Here is a 14047-nt window from a genome sequence, read left to right as displayed (position 1 = left end):
TTTCCCTTATACCCGATTATGGAGCAATAATAATAAAGTGGGTGGAGTCAACCCCTGAGACGACATCACCACGTCCAGATGTTGTTTACTACCCATCATGCATTTCACCAGCGCCGGTCAGTCACTAATATGTCATCGAAGAATTATATAAAAAATCTCCACTCAATAACTGGGCACCAATAATTCTCTGTAATTCCACCATGTGACACGGGAGGCGCCAATCACCTCTCCCCGATACAGACAGGGCGGCTCTGCAGGGCGATAGCTCCGGGTCACACAGGGACAGGGCGTGCCTTAAACTAATGAGTAAGGAAAATAACGAGGCAGGGTGACGCCTGGCTCCTCGCATATCATGTGAGAGGAATTTTTGAGTGGGCACAGGTCGCCCCGTGGAGGATTTGCCTACTTTGCAGAACCTTCAGGAGCCGTGATCTGCCCGACCCACTGATTGTATAACGATAGAGGAGAATGTGTGACTGTAAAGCGGTGGGAATCGTCCTGTATTCCATTCATACGCTGCTTTATACGATATCTAGGGGCAGGTCCGGACTATTGTATAACACTGTCATATGTCTGCCGGAGTTCTGCTTTACCCGGTTCCCGACCAATGGCTGTATATAAATGTCCGGCAGTTGAGGTCCATAAAACCCGCGCCATAGCAGATATACGGAACAGGTTTTAGCTGGCTGTCAGGGACCCTGAAGAGAGGACAGAAGCCGCTTTCTCTGATATAAAATACAGGCTTGGTCCTGGTGATCGCGTTACTGGTTCACATGATCGCCGGGATGTCGTTAGTGGCAGCTGCGGATAACCAGACCCAGCACAGCCCTAGTACTGACAATAGGGACTATAAGAGGGCTGATTTCGCCTGTAACTGGGGCTGCCGTGCAGCTTCAGTTACTTTGGAAAAATAAGGTGTAAAAGAAAATATAATTATGGGACCGGCCACAATAATAATAAGAAAACAAAAGTAAAGCAAAAGTGCAAAATAATTAATAAATACACAGAAAATACCCCCCAAAAACAACGTCCCCCCAATCATTGTCGTAACACCGGCCCTGACCCAATTACCCTAAAATAAACATATAAAATATCAAAATTGATGGTAGACAATGACGATCACAAATGAAAGGTCTATTTTAGGGTATGGCTGGGTTCACACGAGCATGTTCGGTCCGTAAAGGACGGAACGTATTTCGGCCGCAAGTCCCGGACCGAACACAGTGCAGGGAGCCGGGCTCCTAGCATCATAGTTATGTACGACGCTAGGAGTCCCTGCCTCGCTGCAGGACAACTGTCCCGTACTGTAATCATGTTTTCAGTACGGGAGAGTAGTTCCACGGAGAGGCAGGGACTCCTAGCGTCGTACATAACTATGATGCTAGGAGCCCGGCTCCCTGCAGTGTGTTCGGTCCGGGACTTGCGGCCGAAATACGTTCCGTCCTTTACGGACCGATCATGCTCGTGTGAACCCAGCCTAAAACTGTATTATTACCAGAAAATAATTAGCTGAATAGTAAAAGAGCAGATGTTTTTTACAATTCGTTTTAAACTTTAATCCTAGAAATTCTAAAATAACAAAAAGAAACCTGCGATGTCCACGGAAAAAAACATCACAAAAACCGCGTCGCTGTCAGACATTTATCACGTGTCCTACTTGTGCACCGCGTCATTGGTGGGAAAATCTCCTTATAAAACCAATTAACGGCGTTATTATGGAGACAGGTGACGAGAAGATCATCCGTATCTTGCGCCATATTTTGTCTTATGAGTGAAATAAAAAAATCTCCACGATGAAAAGTAAAAACTGTGACCGATAAGACACGAAGCGGATTTATCTAACGTTACGGATCGGCTCTCGAATACAATAATTCCCGCCATAACGTCGGGACCCAGAAAAAACACATCACAGCCCGACACCGTTCACACCTGCGCTTTAGTCCCCAATCTACTTTTCACCATATAAGGGAACCCAGCGAGCGCCGGGCATCAAAAAATTATTAGAAACTCATAATTGTTCCTCTCCACGGAAATCTTTAGTAAAAGGCGAAAGATTTATTCGATCTGAAGAGAAACCAGAGTATAACTTGTGCCGGTTTCCTATGAACCGCGGCTGCAGAGAAATGTTTCTTTGCTAAGAGAGACCAAAGTGCAAAAACCAAAAACAATATAAACTAATTTCCCCCACAACGTCCCCTGTAATCCCGGTAACTCCGCACACCACGAGGTAAAAGTCATAAGAGAAACATGTAAAACCAGCTCAAATATTGTAAATGTTCCTCCTGATGCATCATGGGTATGTAGATGAGGCACTTCCTGTGGGCGGGGCTTCCTCTTCTGTAGACGTTATTTCATGTGGGTCCCACTGTATTGTGATCGGCCTGATGGGCATTTGGACCGGTAATATATTGTACAATACAGAACCCCCTTAGAGCCGAACCCAGCTGCGTCACATGACTGGAATCAGAATCCTGAGGGAACGTTCACACGCTTAGCAAAAAGGGAAAACAGATCCTGATTTTGGCGTTATTAATGGCCGTTTTTGGAGCTGTTTTTCTATAGAGTCAATGAAAACCGACTCCAAAAATGCCTCAAGAGGTGACATGCACTTCTTTTTCGCTGGCGTTTTTTTTATGCAGCTGTTTTTAAAACGCCGTATTTCCCATTGAAATCAATGGGCAGATGTTTGGAGGGGTTCTGCTTCTGATTTTTCGGGCTGAAAATAAGCCGTGTGAACATCCCCTAAGTTTTGTGCCGATTCTACAGTGTAATTGTCTCCTGGTTGTTCCTCATCACAGATATGTAATAATAATACGGCCGGTGCATGAGATCTAGCGATACGTCCACAGGCAGCGCCCGATCCTATTCATGAACCGTATTGCAGTAATAAATCAGAGACACGCGCAGGAACGGTACGGCCCATAGACCCCTGTATTCGGATATACGCCCCTGTGCATGAGCCCTAACCCACTTTTTGCGGTGCAGACTCTGAGTGGCTCCACATTTTTTTGATTGAAAAAGCTTTATTGACAATCGTCATCATACAAACATTACTGCGACGCAGCGCCAGCCATTAAGCAGCAAATAATAACAGTCGTCAAACATAACATGGCAGTATAATACACAGTACAGGCTGACCTATGCTATACATTACACCACATGCTACACTAACATTCCTGCATTCACTAAAGTCAAACAACAAAGCATTACAGACAAGTGATGGGGTGGGGGTAGGGGAAGGGGGGGGTAGGAGGGGGTAGGGGAAATCACAGGCCCGAAGCTTTATTGGGAGACAACACACAAGAAGGGAGAGTGGGGGGGGGGGAAGGGGAGTATCAGTCCTCTTCCTCATCGACGTTCGGGCTGTCCCAGGTGGAATAGTCCCTGATCAGGCTGTGGATCAGCCTGCGGCAGTCCTGGACGGACACACTCTCTCCCCGCAAAATTAGACAATTCCTGGCAAACCATATAGCGTCCTTAAAACAGTTCATAAGGCGCCAGGCCTCCTGGATTGCTCCATCCGTGTTACTCCCAGGGAATAGTCCATAAAGTACAGAGCGGTACGACAGTCTGTTCCTGGGGACTGAGTCCTTGAGTTCATGTTCCAAGGCTTTCAACAGACCCTGTGCAAAGGGGCACTGCCAGAAAGTGTGCAAAGATGTTTCCTCCGTGAAGGGGCACCTGGGGCAGTACCGGGTCTTGCACAGGTTGCGGGCATGCATGAATGACTGAAGAGGCAGTCCTCCCTGGATGGCCATCCATGAAATGTCCTTGTGCCCGTTGGTCAACCTGCCAGATGACACGTTAGTCCAAACAGTCTCCAGCGAGTCCTTTGCTCTGATGTGCTTGTGGATCATCTTAGGTTTCCACAAGTCGGGCTTAAGACCCTCCAGTTGATGCTCCCTCACAAACCGGACAACATCTCCTTAGAAGCAGGGAGCGTCCCACTTGTCCCAGCCAAAACCTTGCCAGAGGGGAAGGAGGAAGTAGCGGGACTTGGCCTTGCCCGCAGAGCCGTTTGCTGTCCTTTGACCTGCCTATGTAGAGTCGTGTGTTAACCTTAGACCATACTATCCCCCCACCCCCACTTAGTAAAGACACATGACACCGAGGTTGGATGTGAAATGGCCACAGCAGCCGTTTATTAATTTCACAGTTTTATAAAAACAATTTAAATCCGAAACATTCGGATAACTAGTTAGGAATCCACCAGAGAATTCCTCCTAATAATTCACATGACCCAACATGGGTCAGAATCATAAATAACAATTAAACGTTAACATTAACCCGAGCAGAGGAAGTCCTTGAAGCCCCTTCAGATGTTCCTTTCAAGAACACACCGAATTAGCCATCTGCAAACCACTAATTACCTCCAGCCGTAAACCAGCTCGGAAGCACCGTTCACCTCTGCAGATGGCTCCAACCACTAGAAGTCCACTTCAAGGGGATAACACCCGATGAAGCCCTCAAGTGATATACCGACCACTAGAAGTCCACTTCAAAGGGATAACACCCGATGAAGCCTTCAAGTGATATACCTTCTACCAGAAGACCACTTCAAAGGGATAACACCCGATGAAGTCTTCAACCATGTACCTTTTTTGGGGGACGCATACCCCCGATGCGACCCCCCCACCATTTTGTACTGACTGGCCTCAAGGACTCCCCCCGCCAGCTGCCATGACAACAGAACCTACTCCGGAAAAAAGAAAAACAAGTTAAATAAGCACACAAACTAAATCACAACGCTCCTAAACAGACGTACATAAGACCTAAGGAGTAACAAACCAAGGGTGGGAGGGTGGGAGCTTGCTTGTGCTATGTTACTCCTCCCGCTGCTTCCGGCTCAATGCCGAGAAACAGCGGGAAGCGCAGTAACGGCCCCCCGTCCCCCTTAACTCCTCCCCGCCCCTCCTTAGCTTCTTTCACCTCTCCCTCACCTCATTAACCCTTTCCCTACCAGGGCGGTCATGTCGGCTTCCCTTAAGCCTGCGGCTGCGTCCTGCCTCTTCTAGAGTCCTGCGAACACAGTCACATACAAAAGCGATCCGCAGAATAGTGGGGATGTCGGGTATACCCTTCCCACCTTTGCGGGGCTCCTTGTACATAAGGCTGGATTCACACGACCATGTTACGTCCGTAATGTACGGAACGTATTTTGGCCGGAAGACCCGGACCGAACACAGTGCAGGGAGCCGGGCTCCTAGCATCATAGTGATGTACGATGCTAGGAGTCCCTGCCTCGCTGCAGAACAACTGTCCCGTACTGTAATCATGTTTTCAGTACGGGACAGTTGTCCGGCAGCGAGGCAGGGACTCCTAGCGTCGTACATAACTATGATGCTAGGAGCCCGGCTCCCTGCAGTGTGTTCGGTCCGGGTCTTCCGGCCGAAATACGTTCCGTACATTACGGACGTAACATGGTCGTGTGAACCCAGCCTTACAGTCCGCTTTACTTTGTCCATTATCGAGCTCCAGATGAAGTGAAACACACTCAGCTGCTCCACATGCGGTGCTAAACCACGTATCCAGCGTCTATTCGTCTATTCTCTATACCAGATCATGGAGCAGTGGGCAGCGGACCCCCTCTAGGACGTCCATATGTCCTAATAAGATCTTTCTTCTGGAGAAAAAGACGCCGTAAAATAAAAGGAACGAAAAAGCCCAAACAAAAAAAATAAAATCAGTAGAAAATTGTAGATCATTAGTGAATTCCATCTGATCCGGTGACATGATCGCGTGGTGGGACATAGTGCAGCCATCGTACAGTCTCAAGTGCCGTAGTAATAAAGTGGGTGGAGTCAACCCCTGAGATGACATCACCACGTCCAGATTTTGTTTACTACCCATCATGCATTTCACCAGCGCCGGTCAGTCACTAATATGTCATCGAAGAATTGTATAAAAAATCTCCACTCATAATAACTGGGCACCAATAATTCTATGTAATTCCACCATGTGACACGGGAGGCGCCAATCACCTCTCCCCGATACAGACAGGGCGGCTCTGCAGGGCGATAGCTCCGGGTCACACAGGGAGGGCGTGCCTTAAACTAATGAGTAAGGAAAATAACGAGGCAGGGTGACGCCTGGCTCCTCGCATATCATGTGAGAGGAATTTTTGAATGGGCACAGGTTGCCCCGGTGGAGGATTTGCCTACTTTGCAGAACCTTCAGGAGCCGTGATCTGCCCGACCCACTGATTGTATAACGATAGAGGAGAATGTGTGACTGTAAAGCGGTGGGAATCGTCCTGTATTCCATTCATACGCTGCTTTATACGATATCTAGGGGCAGGTCCGGACTATTGTATAACACTGTCATATGTCTGCCGGAGTTCTACTTTACCCGGTTCCCGACCAATGGCTGTATATAAATGTCCGGCGCTTGAGGTCCATAAAACCCGCGTCATAGCAGATATACGGAACAGGTTATAGTTGGCTGTTCAAGCGATCGGGGACCCTGAAGAGAGGACAGAAGCCGCTTTCTCTGATATAAAATACAGGCTTGGTCCTGGTGATCGCGTTACTGGTTCACATGATCGCCGGGATGCCGTTAGTGGCAGCTGCGGATAACCAGACCCAGCACAGCCCTAGTACTGACAATAGGGACTATGAGGGCTTATTCAGACGAACGTGATATACATTCGAGCAACACGCGTGATTTTCACGCGCGTCGCACGGACCTATATTAGTCTATGGGACAGTGCAGACTGTCTGTGAGTCCGCTGCGTAAACATCACGACATGTCCGTTCTTTGTGTGTATTTCACGCATCACGCACTCATTGAAGTCAATGGGTGCGTGAAAATCACGCGCACCACACGGAAGCACTTCCGTGGGATGAGCGTGATTCACGCAACAGCAGTAAAAAGTATGAATGAAAACAGAAAAGCAAACATACAAATGGAGTGTCATAATGATGGCGGCTGCGCAAAAATCACACAAACACGCATCATACGCTGATGACACACGGAGCTGTTAAGTGCCTTTTGCGCACGCAAAACGCCGCATTTTTTGCGTGCGCAAAATGCACACGCTCGTGTGAATCCGGCCTAAGAGGGCTGATTTCCCCTGTAACTGGGGTTGCCGTGCAGCTTCATTTACAGAGGAAAAATAAGGTGTAAAAGAAAAAATATTTATGGGACCGGCCACAATAATAATAAGAAAACAAAAGTAAAACAAAAGTGCAAAAAAACGTAATAAATAAACAGACAATACCCACCAAAAACAACGTCCCCCCCCCCAATCATTGTCGTAACACCGGCCCTGACCCCATTACCCTAAAATAAACATGTAAAATATCACAATTTGCGGTAGACAATGACGATCACAAATGAAAGGTCTATTTTAGGGTAAAACGATATTATTAGCAGAAATAAATGCAGCTGAAAAGTCAAAGAGCAGATGTTTTTTACAATTATTTTCAAACTTTAAACCTAGAAATTCTAAAATAGCAAAAAGAAACCTGCGATGTCTACGGAAAAAACATCACAAAAACCGCGTCGCTGTCAGACATTTATCACGTGTCCTACTTGTGCACCGCGTCATTGGTGGGAAAATCTCCTTATAAAACCAATTAACGGCGTTAAGGGCCTGTTCACATCACCGTTCCGGGGTTCCGTCTGAGGTTTCCGTCGGGTGAACCCCGCAATGGAAAGTGAAAGTGACAGCACAGCTTCCGTTCGTCACCATTCCGGCTGGTTTCCGGTATTCTGACTGAATCAATAGCGGAGTCGACTGCGCTATTGATTCCGTCGGAAAACCGGAAACCAGCCAGAATGGTGACTGAAACGGAAGCTGTGCTGTCACTTTCCATTGCGGGGTTCACCCGACGGAAACCTCAGACGGAACCCCGGAACGGTGATGTGAACAGGCCCTTATATGAAAACAGATGAAGAGAAGATCATCCGTATCTTGCGCCATATTTTTTCCTTATTTCGGTTTATAAGTGAAATTAAATAGAGCGCTCCACGATGAAAAGCAAAAACTGTGACCAATGAGACATGAAGCAGATTTATGGAACGTTATGAAGAGGCTCCTACATAAAATAATTCACTTCCTCTCATCCAGACCTTGGATAACGCAACTCAACCCGACACCGTTCACACCTGCGCTTTATTTCCTAATCTACTTTTCACCACATTCGGTTACACAATGGCGGTCTGAGCTGCTGTCACTTGGAGCGGAAGTTATAGGCAGACGCGCGGTTTTGTGGCCCTTTCCCTGCACTGGGCCCCTCGATGTTTCCCTGTGACGGATTACCGCACTCACCATGACGTCGCCAACGATTGATTTTTGTCCTTTGAATTTCCATTTATTATCAACTCGCTCCATTTAGGGCCCAAAATACTGACGAACATGTGACCAATCAACTGAGCGCGCGCTTTGATGACGAAACAACGCCAGGTGAAGGGGGCGTGGCATGACTGAAGCCCCACCCACTCTACCCAACATCTTTGTATGTGCCAAAAAAGATAATGCTGGGACCAGTGGCGTAACTACCGCGGTAGCAGCAGTAGCGGCTGCTACGGGGCCCGGGGCTTGAGGGGGCCCGGTGGCGCCGCTAGCAGCCGTTATGGCTACTACAGCGGTAGCGTCGCTACTGTGGGGCCCGCGACGCCGAGCCTTACACAGGCCCTCTCATGCCTGTAGGTGTCGCTAGCACCGGAGGGGGCCCCAGTGCTAGCGGCAGCCAAATACATGTATTAGCACTGAATGGCCGGGCATGTTCCGTGCCTGACCATCCAGTGCCTTACAATGACACTGATTGGCTAGCGGCGCGATGACATCATCGCGCCGCTTCCATGCTTGGAAGGTGCTGATTGGCGGGGCAAGTCATTTTGCCCCGCCAATCAGCGTCATTGGAGGACGCTCGTTCAGCTCCTGCAGACATGCTCAGAAGAGAGGATGTCTGCATCGCCAGTGAACAGCGTGGGAACCGGAGAATGTGAGTATGTCAAGTTTTTGTTTTTTTTCCCTCATAAAAATGTGAATGGCATTATCTATAGTGGGGGGGTGGGTCATCTTTATGTGGGCTATTATATATAGGGGGTCTATGTGTGGGGCAGTAGCTACAGGGGGGGTCTAGATGTGGGGGTGTGGGCCATTATATACAGGGGGCTCTATACGTGGGCCATTATATACAGGGGGCTCTATATGTTGGCCACTATATACAGGGGGGGTCCATATGTGGGCCACTATATACAGGGGGGTCTATATGTGGGCCACTATATACAGGGGGGTCTATATGTGTTACACTATATACAGGGGTGGGTTACCTGTGGGGCACTAGCAACAGGGTGGCTATATGTAGTGCACAGTCTACAGGGGTGGGCTATATGTGGGACACTATATACAGGGGGAGCTATATGTGAGACACTATATACAGAGGTGGGCTATACGTGGAGCACTAACTATAGGGGAAGCTATATGTAAGGCAGCACGGCGGCTCAGTGGTTAGCACTATTGCCTTCCAGCTCTGGAGTCCATATGTGGGCACTATCTACAGGGGCTTCTATGTAGGTCACTATCTACAGGGGGCATGTTGTGTGTTTGTGACAGTTATATTTAGATGTGTTGAGAATTTTAACTTTGTTTATAGGTGCAGAAATGTTTTAATAGTGAGAAGCTGAAGACATCTAAACGGAAAACTGCAGAAATGGGTCATGGCCGGGAGAAATCCATCATAGATGTCTGGACCGGAGGGAGAAGAAAAGAACTAGAATCTGAGACGTCACCGGTGAGTCACTTAATGTAAATGTTTATTCTGCCTCTAATCAGTAATGTAGTCACTGTATGATCTGCAGCGAGATGATGGTGATAGGATTTTTTTTGTGAAACCGCATCTCCCAGCATATCCTTACCATTGTTCCGGCCATGCTGGGAGCTGTAGTTTTACGCCGTACAAACCTATACGAAGTGGCGTAACTACCGCTATAGCAGCCGTAGCGACTTCTACAGGGCCTGCAGCATGAGGGGGCCCGTGCCACCCGCCGGCACGGCCCCCTCCCATGGCCGCAGGCTCCGCTAGCAGCCGCTATGGCTGCTACAGCGCGACGCCACTGAAGGGGTTGTTCCTACATAAAGACATGTATCCCCTATCCACAGGATAGGGGATACATGTGTGATCGCTGGCAGCGATGAGGAGAACGGGGGACCGAAAGTCCCCCCTAAGTTCTCCATGACAAACCTTGGACTTCCGGGGTCTGTGTCGGCAGCTCCATAGAAATGAATGGAGCGCCGGTTGCGCTTGTGCGCATGCGTGACTAGCGCTCCTTTCATTTTTATTGAACTGCGCAGACGCCGGAAGTCCGAGGTTAGTCATGGAGAACTTCGGGGGACTTTCGGTCCCCCGTTCTCCTTATCACTGCCAGCGATCACACATGTATCCCCTATCCTGTGGATAGGGGATGCATGTCTTTTGTAGGACAAACTATAGGACGTTTTTTTTGGGGGGGGGGGGGGGGGGGGCTATATGGCGTTATCTACAGAGGGGTTCTGTATGGCGTTATCTACAGGGGGGGCTGTATGGCGTTCTCTACAGGGGGGACTGTATGGCGTTATCTACAGGGGGGCTGTATGGCGTTATCTACAGAGGGGGTCTGTATGGCGTTATCTGCAGGGGGCTGTGTATGGTGCTATCTATAGGGGGCGCTATGTGGTGGAATCTATAGGGAGGCACTATCTACAAGGGGGGGGGGGGGTTGTGTGATACCCAGCAGAGGGGGGGCCCCAGTCAAAAGTTTGCTATGGGGCCCAGTCTTTCCTAGTTACGCCCCTGGCTGGGACTTCATAAATATGCCCCCCCCCCGCAGCAACTTAACGATGGCCCCTATGAGAGAAAGTCAGGTCAGAATATGGGGTTCAGGGAGAAGCAGAAGGTGGGGCGCTCCAGTACCCGAGGCACAGGTGATCGCTGGCGCAGGTCTGGTGGGGGGAGGGCGTTTATTGCCCCCTCAGTGATATAATAGGGGGTTCTTATATGTATTAGGCCTGATTTACACGAGCGTGTGCATTTTGCACACGCAAAAAACGCGGCGTTTTGCGTGCGCAAAATGCACTTAAGGGCTGATTCAGACGACCGTGAATTTCGTCCGTGCAGGCCGCGTGGTTTTCACGCGGCTCGCATGGGCCAATAGAAGTCTATGGGGCAGTACAGACAGTCCATGCTTTTTGCGCAGCGTTTGTCCGCTGCTTCAAAAGCGCGACAGGTTCAATATCTCCGCGTATTTCGCGCATCACACACCCATTGAATTCAATGGGTGCGTGAAAACCACGCAGGTCACACCGAAGCACTTCCGTGCGAACTGCCTGTTTCGCGCACCAGCTGTCAAAAGGATGAATGTAAACAGAAAAGCACCACGTGCTACAAACATACAGAGTGTCATAATGATGGCGGCTGCGCGAAAAGCACGCAGCCGCGCATCTTATAATGCTGCCTCACGGAGCAGGTACGTGGCTTTTGCGCAGGCAAAACGCAGTGTTTTGCGTGCGCAAAAACGCCACGGTCGTCTGAATCAGCTGCGTGTTTCATCAGTGTATGATGCGCGGCTGCGTGGTTTTCTCGCAGCCGCCATCATTATGACACTCCGTTTGGATGTTTGTAGCATGTGGTGCTTTTCTGTTTACATTCGGAGTTTGACAGCTGTTGCGCAAATCACGCAGTTCGCACGGAAGTGCTTCCGTGCGACCTGCATGGTTTTCACGCACCCAGAGTTCAATGGGTGCGCGATGCGCGAAAAAAGCTGAAATATAGAACATGTCGTGAGTTTTACGCAGCGGACTCACGCTGCGCAAAACCCACGGACTGTCTGCACGGCCCCATAGCCTAATATAGGTGCGTCTGACACGCGTGAAAAGCACGCATGTCGCACGCGCTTATATTACGCTCGTGTAAATCAGGCCTTAGGTTGTGACGTCATTAGGGTGTATTCACACGGCAGGTTATGTGCGATTTTTTTTTTTGCTGCAATTATCTACAAAAAAGCAGCAGTTGCGCAAAATGATGGCAAAAAAGCCGATGTTACCTGAACCGTTCTGTTTCTGCGGTGACTTTGTGCGACCGCTGCCGTTTTCTGCAGGAATTTTGCAATAATCACGGTAAAAAAAAAAGCCACCAAACCTGCCTGTGTGAATAACCCGTAATATCCAGAGGATTCTAATCGCTTAGAGGTTATTCACAGCGTGTCCGTTTATCCGTCGCGTAAAGGTCCGTTTTGCCTCCGTTTATTTTACTTTCTTACGTCATCTATTTTTCTCATTTGCATAACGAAACGGAAGAAATATAACAACAGTTCCGTAAAAAATGGACCGCACACGGGTGGAGTTCGTACGCAATACAGAGGAAAGCGCTGCCATTCCCCCCCCCACGGTCCTCGGTCGTCACTTATTGGGACGTTTTCACATTCGACAGCCAAATAATTGACACAACGGGAAAAATCTGCAGCAAAATTCACACGTGACTTACTGGAGATTTCAGGCGTCATAAAGGCTCATGTGCCCGGATCCTGCACGGCGGCGGCGGCGTCCTTGTGGTTCTGTATTACGGAGCTGTATGTGCTGCCGTATAATTCCTCTGTGAGGCGCCGTATTCTTCCTATGATCTCAATGACAATAATGTAGCCGGGTTATTAGTGAGACCTGGGACTGCTATTTGGGGTCTCCATGAGCTCCACCTGCACCCAAACCTCCCGTGTCCGTCTTGGAGCGACAGTTCACACTTTTGACCTAAATTCCCTTGTCCCCTTTTTCAAGTGGTGCGCATATTATTGTTGTGAAGCCTGGGCCTAAGACATGGAATAACAGCAGAATTGAGACAGCAGCTCTGGGTGTGATTGGAGAGTAAGACATGAGTAACAGCAGAATTGTGTCTGCAGCTTTGGGTGTGACTGGAGCATAAAGCGACCCCTTTTCAGTACAAGTAAAGTTTCTGCAGACAGTGACACGTCTGGGACGGAGCTGCTGCCGCCTCCGCTGTTAATAAGTGTGACCGGGAGTATAAATGAGCTGCAGTCACATGACCTTCCTTTATTATATACAGATTTTATTAGTCGCTCCTTTAATATACGGAATATTTCAGCCTTCGTGTGTGGGGGTTGGGTCGGACGCGTCTTGCTGGCGGTGGTGACGTTTTTGTCCTCCATATTGTTACACCTTTTCCTGCGCGATCACTCCGTCACTTCCTTTACTGCAAAAAAAATATATAATATTAAACAAGATCAGGATTTCCCTCCGACGCCTCAATCCTGGAGCGGAGAGCAATGGCGGCTGATTCACTACTCACTGCCAGGGAGCTTGACTTGGTTGGATACCAGCACGTCCACGTGTATCGGGTCCAACTTCATGTACAACATCTCCGCGTTTTCCTGCAAGAACGCAATGCGGCAGATTTATCAGTGACGCGCTGTATGAGAAATTTGGCGCGTCCTGCTGGACATGCAGACGCTTTTCTCCTCCTAATACCACATATGATTTGGCTTAATTTGCAAAATAATTTTAAGCCAGAACTTTGGCGCATTTTATTTTAAGCCACACCCCTTTTCCCAAACTGTTTTTTAAGTGTCTAGAGAGGTGCAAACGTCTGTTCTAAAATGAAATGCATCAAATTCTGCCAAAATATGCAAAATTGTGGCGCACATTAGTAATTCTGCCCCAATATGTATGATCTTATTTGATGTCACCGCGGCCGTTTCGTGGTACGGTACGACCTCCGAGCAGGATACGGGCGCAGTATTACGCAGCCATACAATACGGATCTGTGATAATGGGGCAACAACGTAACATTCATCAAGTACAATGTAACTGCTGCCACCGGACTCACCGGCTGTTGTGTCTGCAGTGCCGGCAGAGTGATGTAGCAGAGCTGAGGGGTTTGCCCTGTGTTTACAGACGGGTGAGATGCAGCGCGGGGCTGTGATGTCACTATATGAGAACATTGTCGCTGCGTGTGGAGCCAAACGTGCTAATAGGAAAAGCAGCTACAAAGTGTCAGGGCCGGCAGCCGGATGTCAGTGAAGTGCGCTGTGTGAACTGGAGTCTATAAATCCC

The 14047-nt window shown here is 48.8% G+C and overlaps 1 protein-coding gene and 3 non-coding genes across 5 annotated transcripts in view; 2 read left to right on the top strand and 2 right to left on the bottom strand.

Annotated features, from left to right (window-relative positions):
- The first annotated feature begins 289 nt into the window (after positions 1-289).
- LOC142658228 (U12 minor spliceosomal RNA) lies at positions 290-439 on the top strand. Its single transcript, XR_012850062.1, has one exon. It is a non-coding gene; the product is annotated as a U12 minor spliceosomal RNA (small nuclear RNA).
- A 1530-nt stretch (positions 440-1969) lies between these two features.
- LOC142658246 (U5 spliceosomal RNA) lies at positions 1970-2084 on the bottom strand. The gene has a single exon (XR_012850078.1). It is a non-coding gene; the product is annotated as a U5 spliceosomal RNA (small nuclear RNA).
- A 3959-nt stretch (positions 2085-6043) lies between these two features.
- LOC142658231 (U12 minor spliceosomal RNA) lies at positions 6044-6194 on the top strand. The gene has a single exon (XR_012850065.1). It is a non-coding gene; the product is annotated as a U12 minor spliceosomal RNA (small nuclear RNA).
- A 6808-nt stretch (positions 6195-13002) lies between these two features.
- ARMH1 (armadillo like helical domain containing 1) overlaps positions 13003-14047 on the bottom strand; it is a 69232-nt gene continuing 68187 nt past the window's right edge. For both annotated transcript variants that reach the window (XM_075832565.1, XM_075832566.1), the window contains exons 11-12: positions 13284-13365; positions 13003-13187 (exon numbers count right to left, since the gene is read on the bottom strand). In XM_075832565.1, the coding sequence (XP_075688680.1) occupies positions 13168-13187; positions 13284-13365 (102 nt within the window). In that variant the 3' untranslated portion in view covers positions 13003-13167. The remainder of the gene's footprint in view (positions 13188-13283; positions 13366-14047) is intronic.

Source organism: Rhinoderma darwinii, chromosome 7 (assembly GCF_050947455.1).
Source record: "Rhinoderma darwinii isolate aRhiDar2 chromosome 7, aRhiDar2.hap1, whole genome shotgun sequence".
NCBI classification, from domain to species: domain Eukaryota; kingdom Metazoa; phylum Chordata; class Amphibia; order Anura; family Rhinodermatidae; genus Rhinoderma; species Rhinoderma darwinii.
The sequence above is the reverse complement of the archived record's forward strand: the minus strand, read 5'-3'. Positions and strand labels throughout refer to the sequence as shown.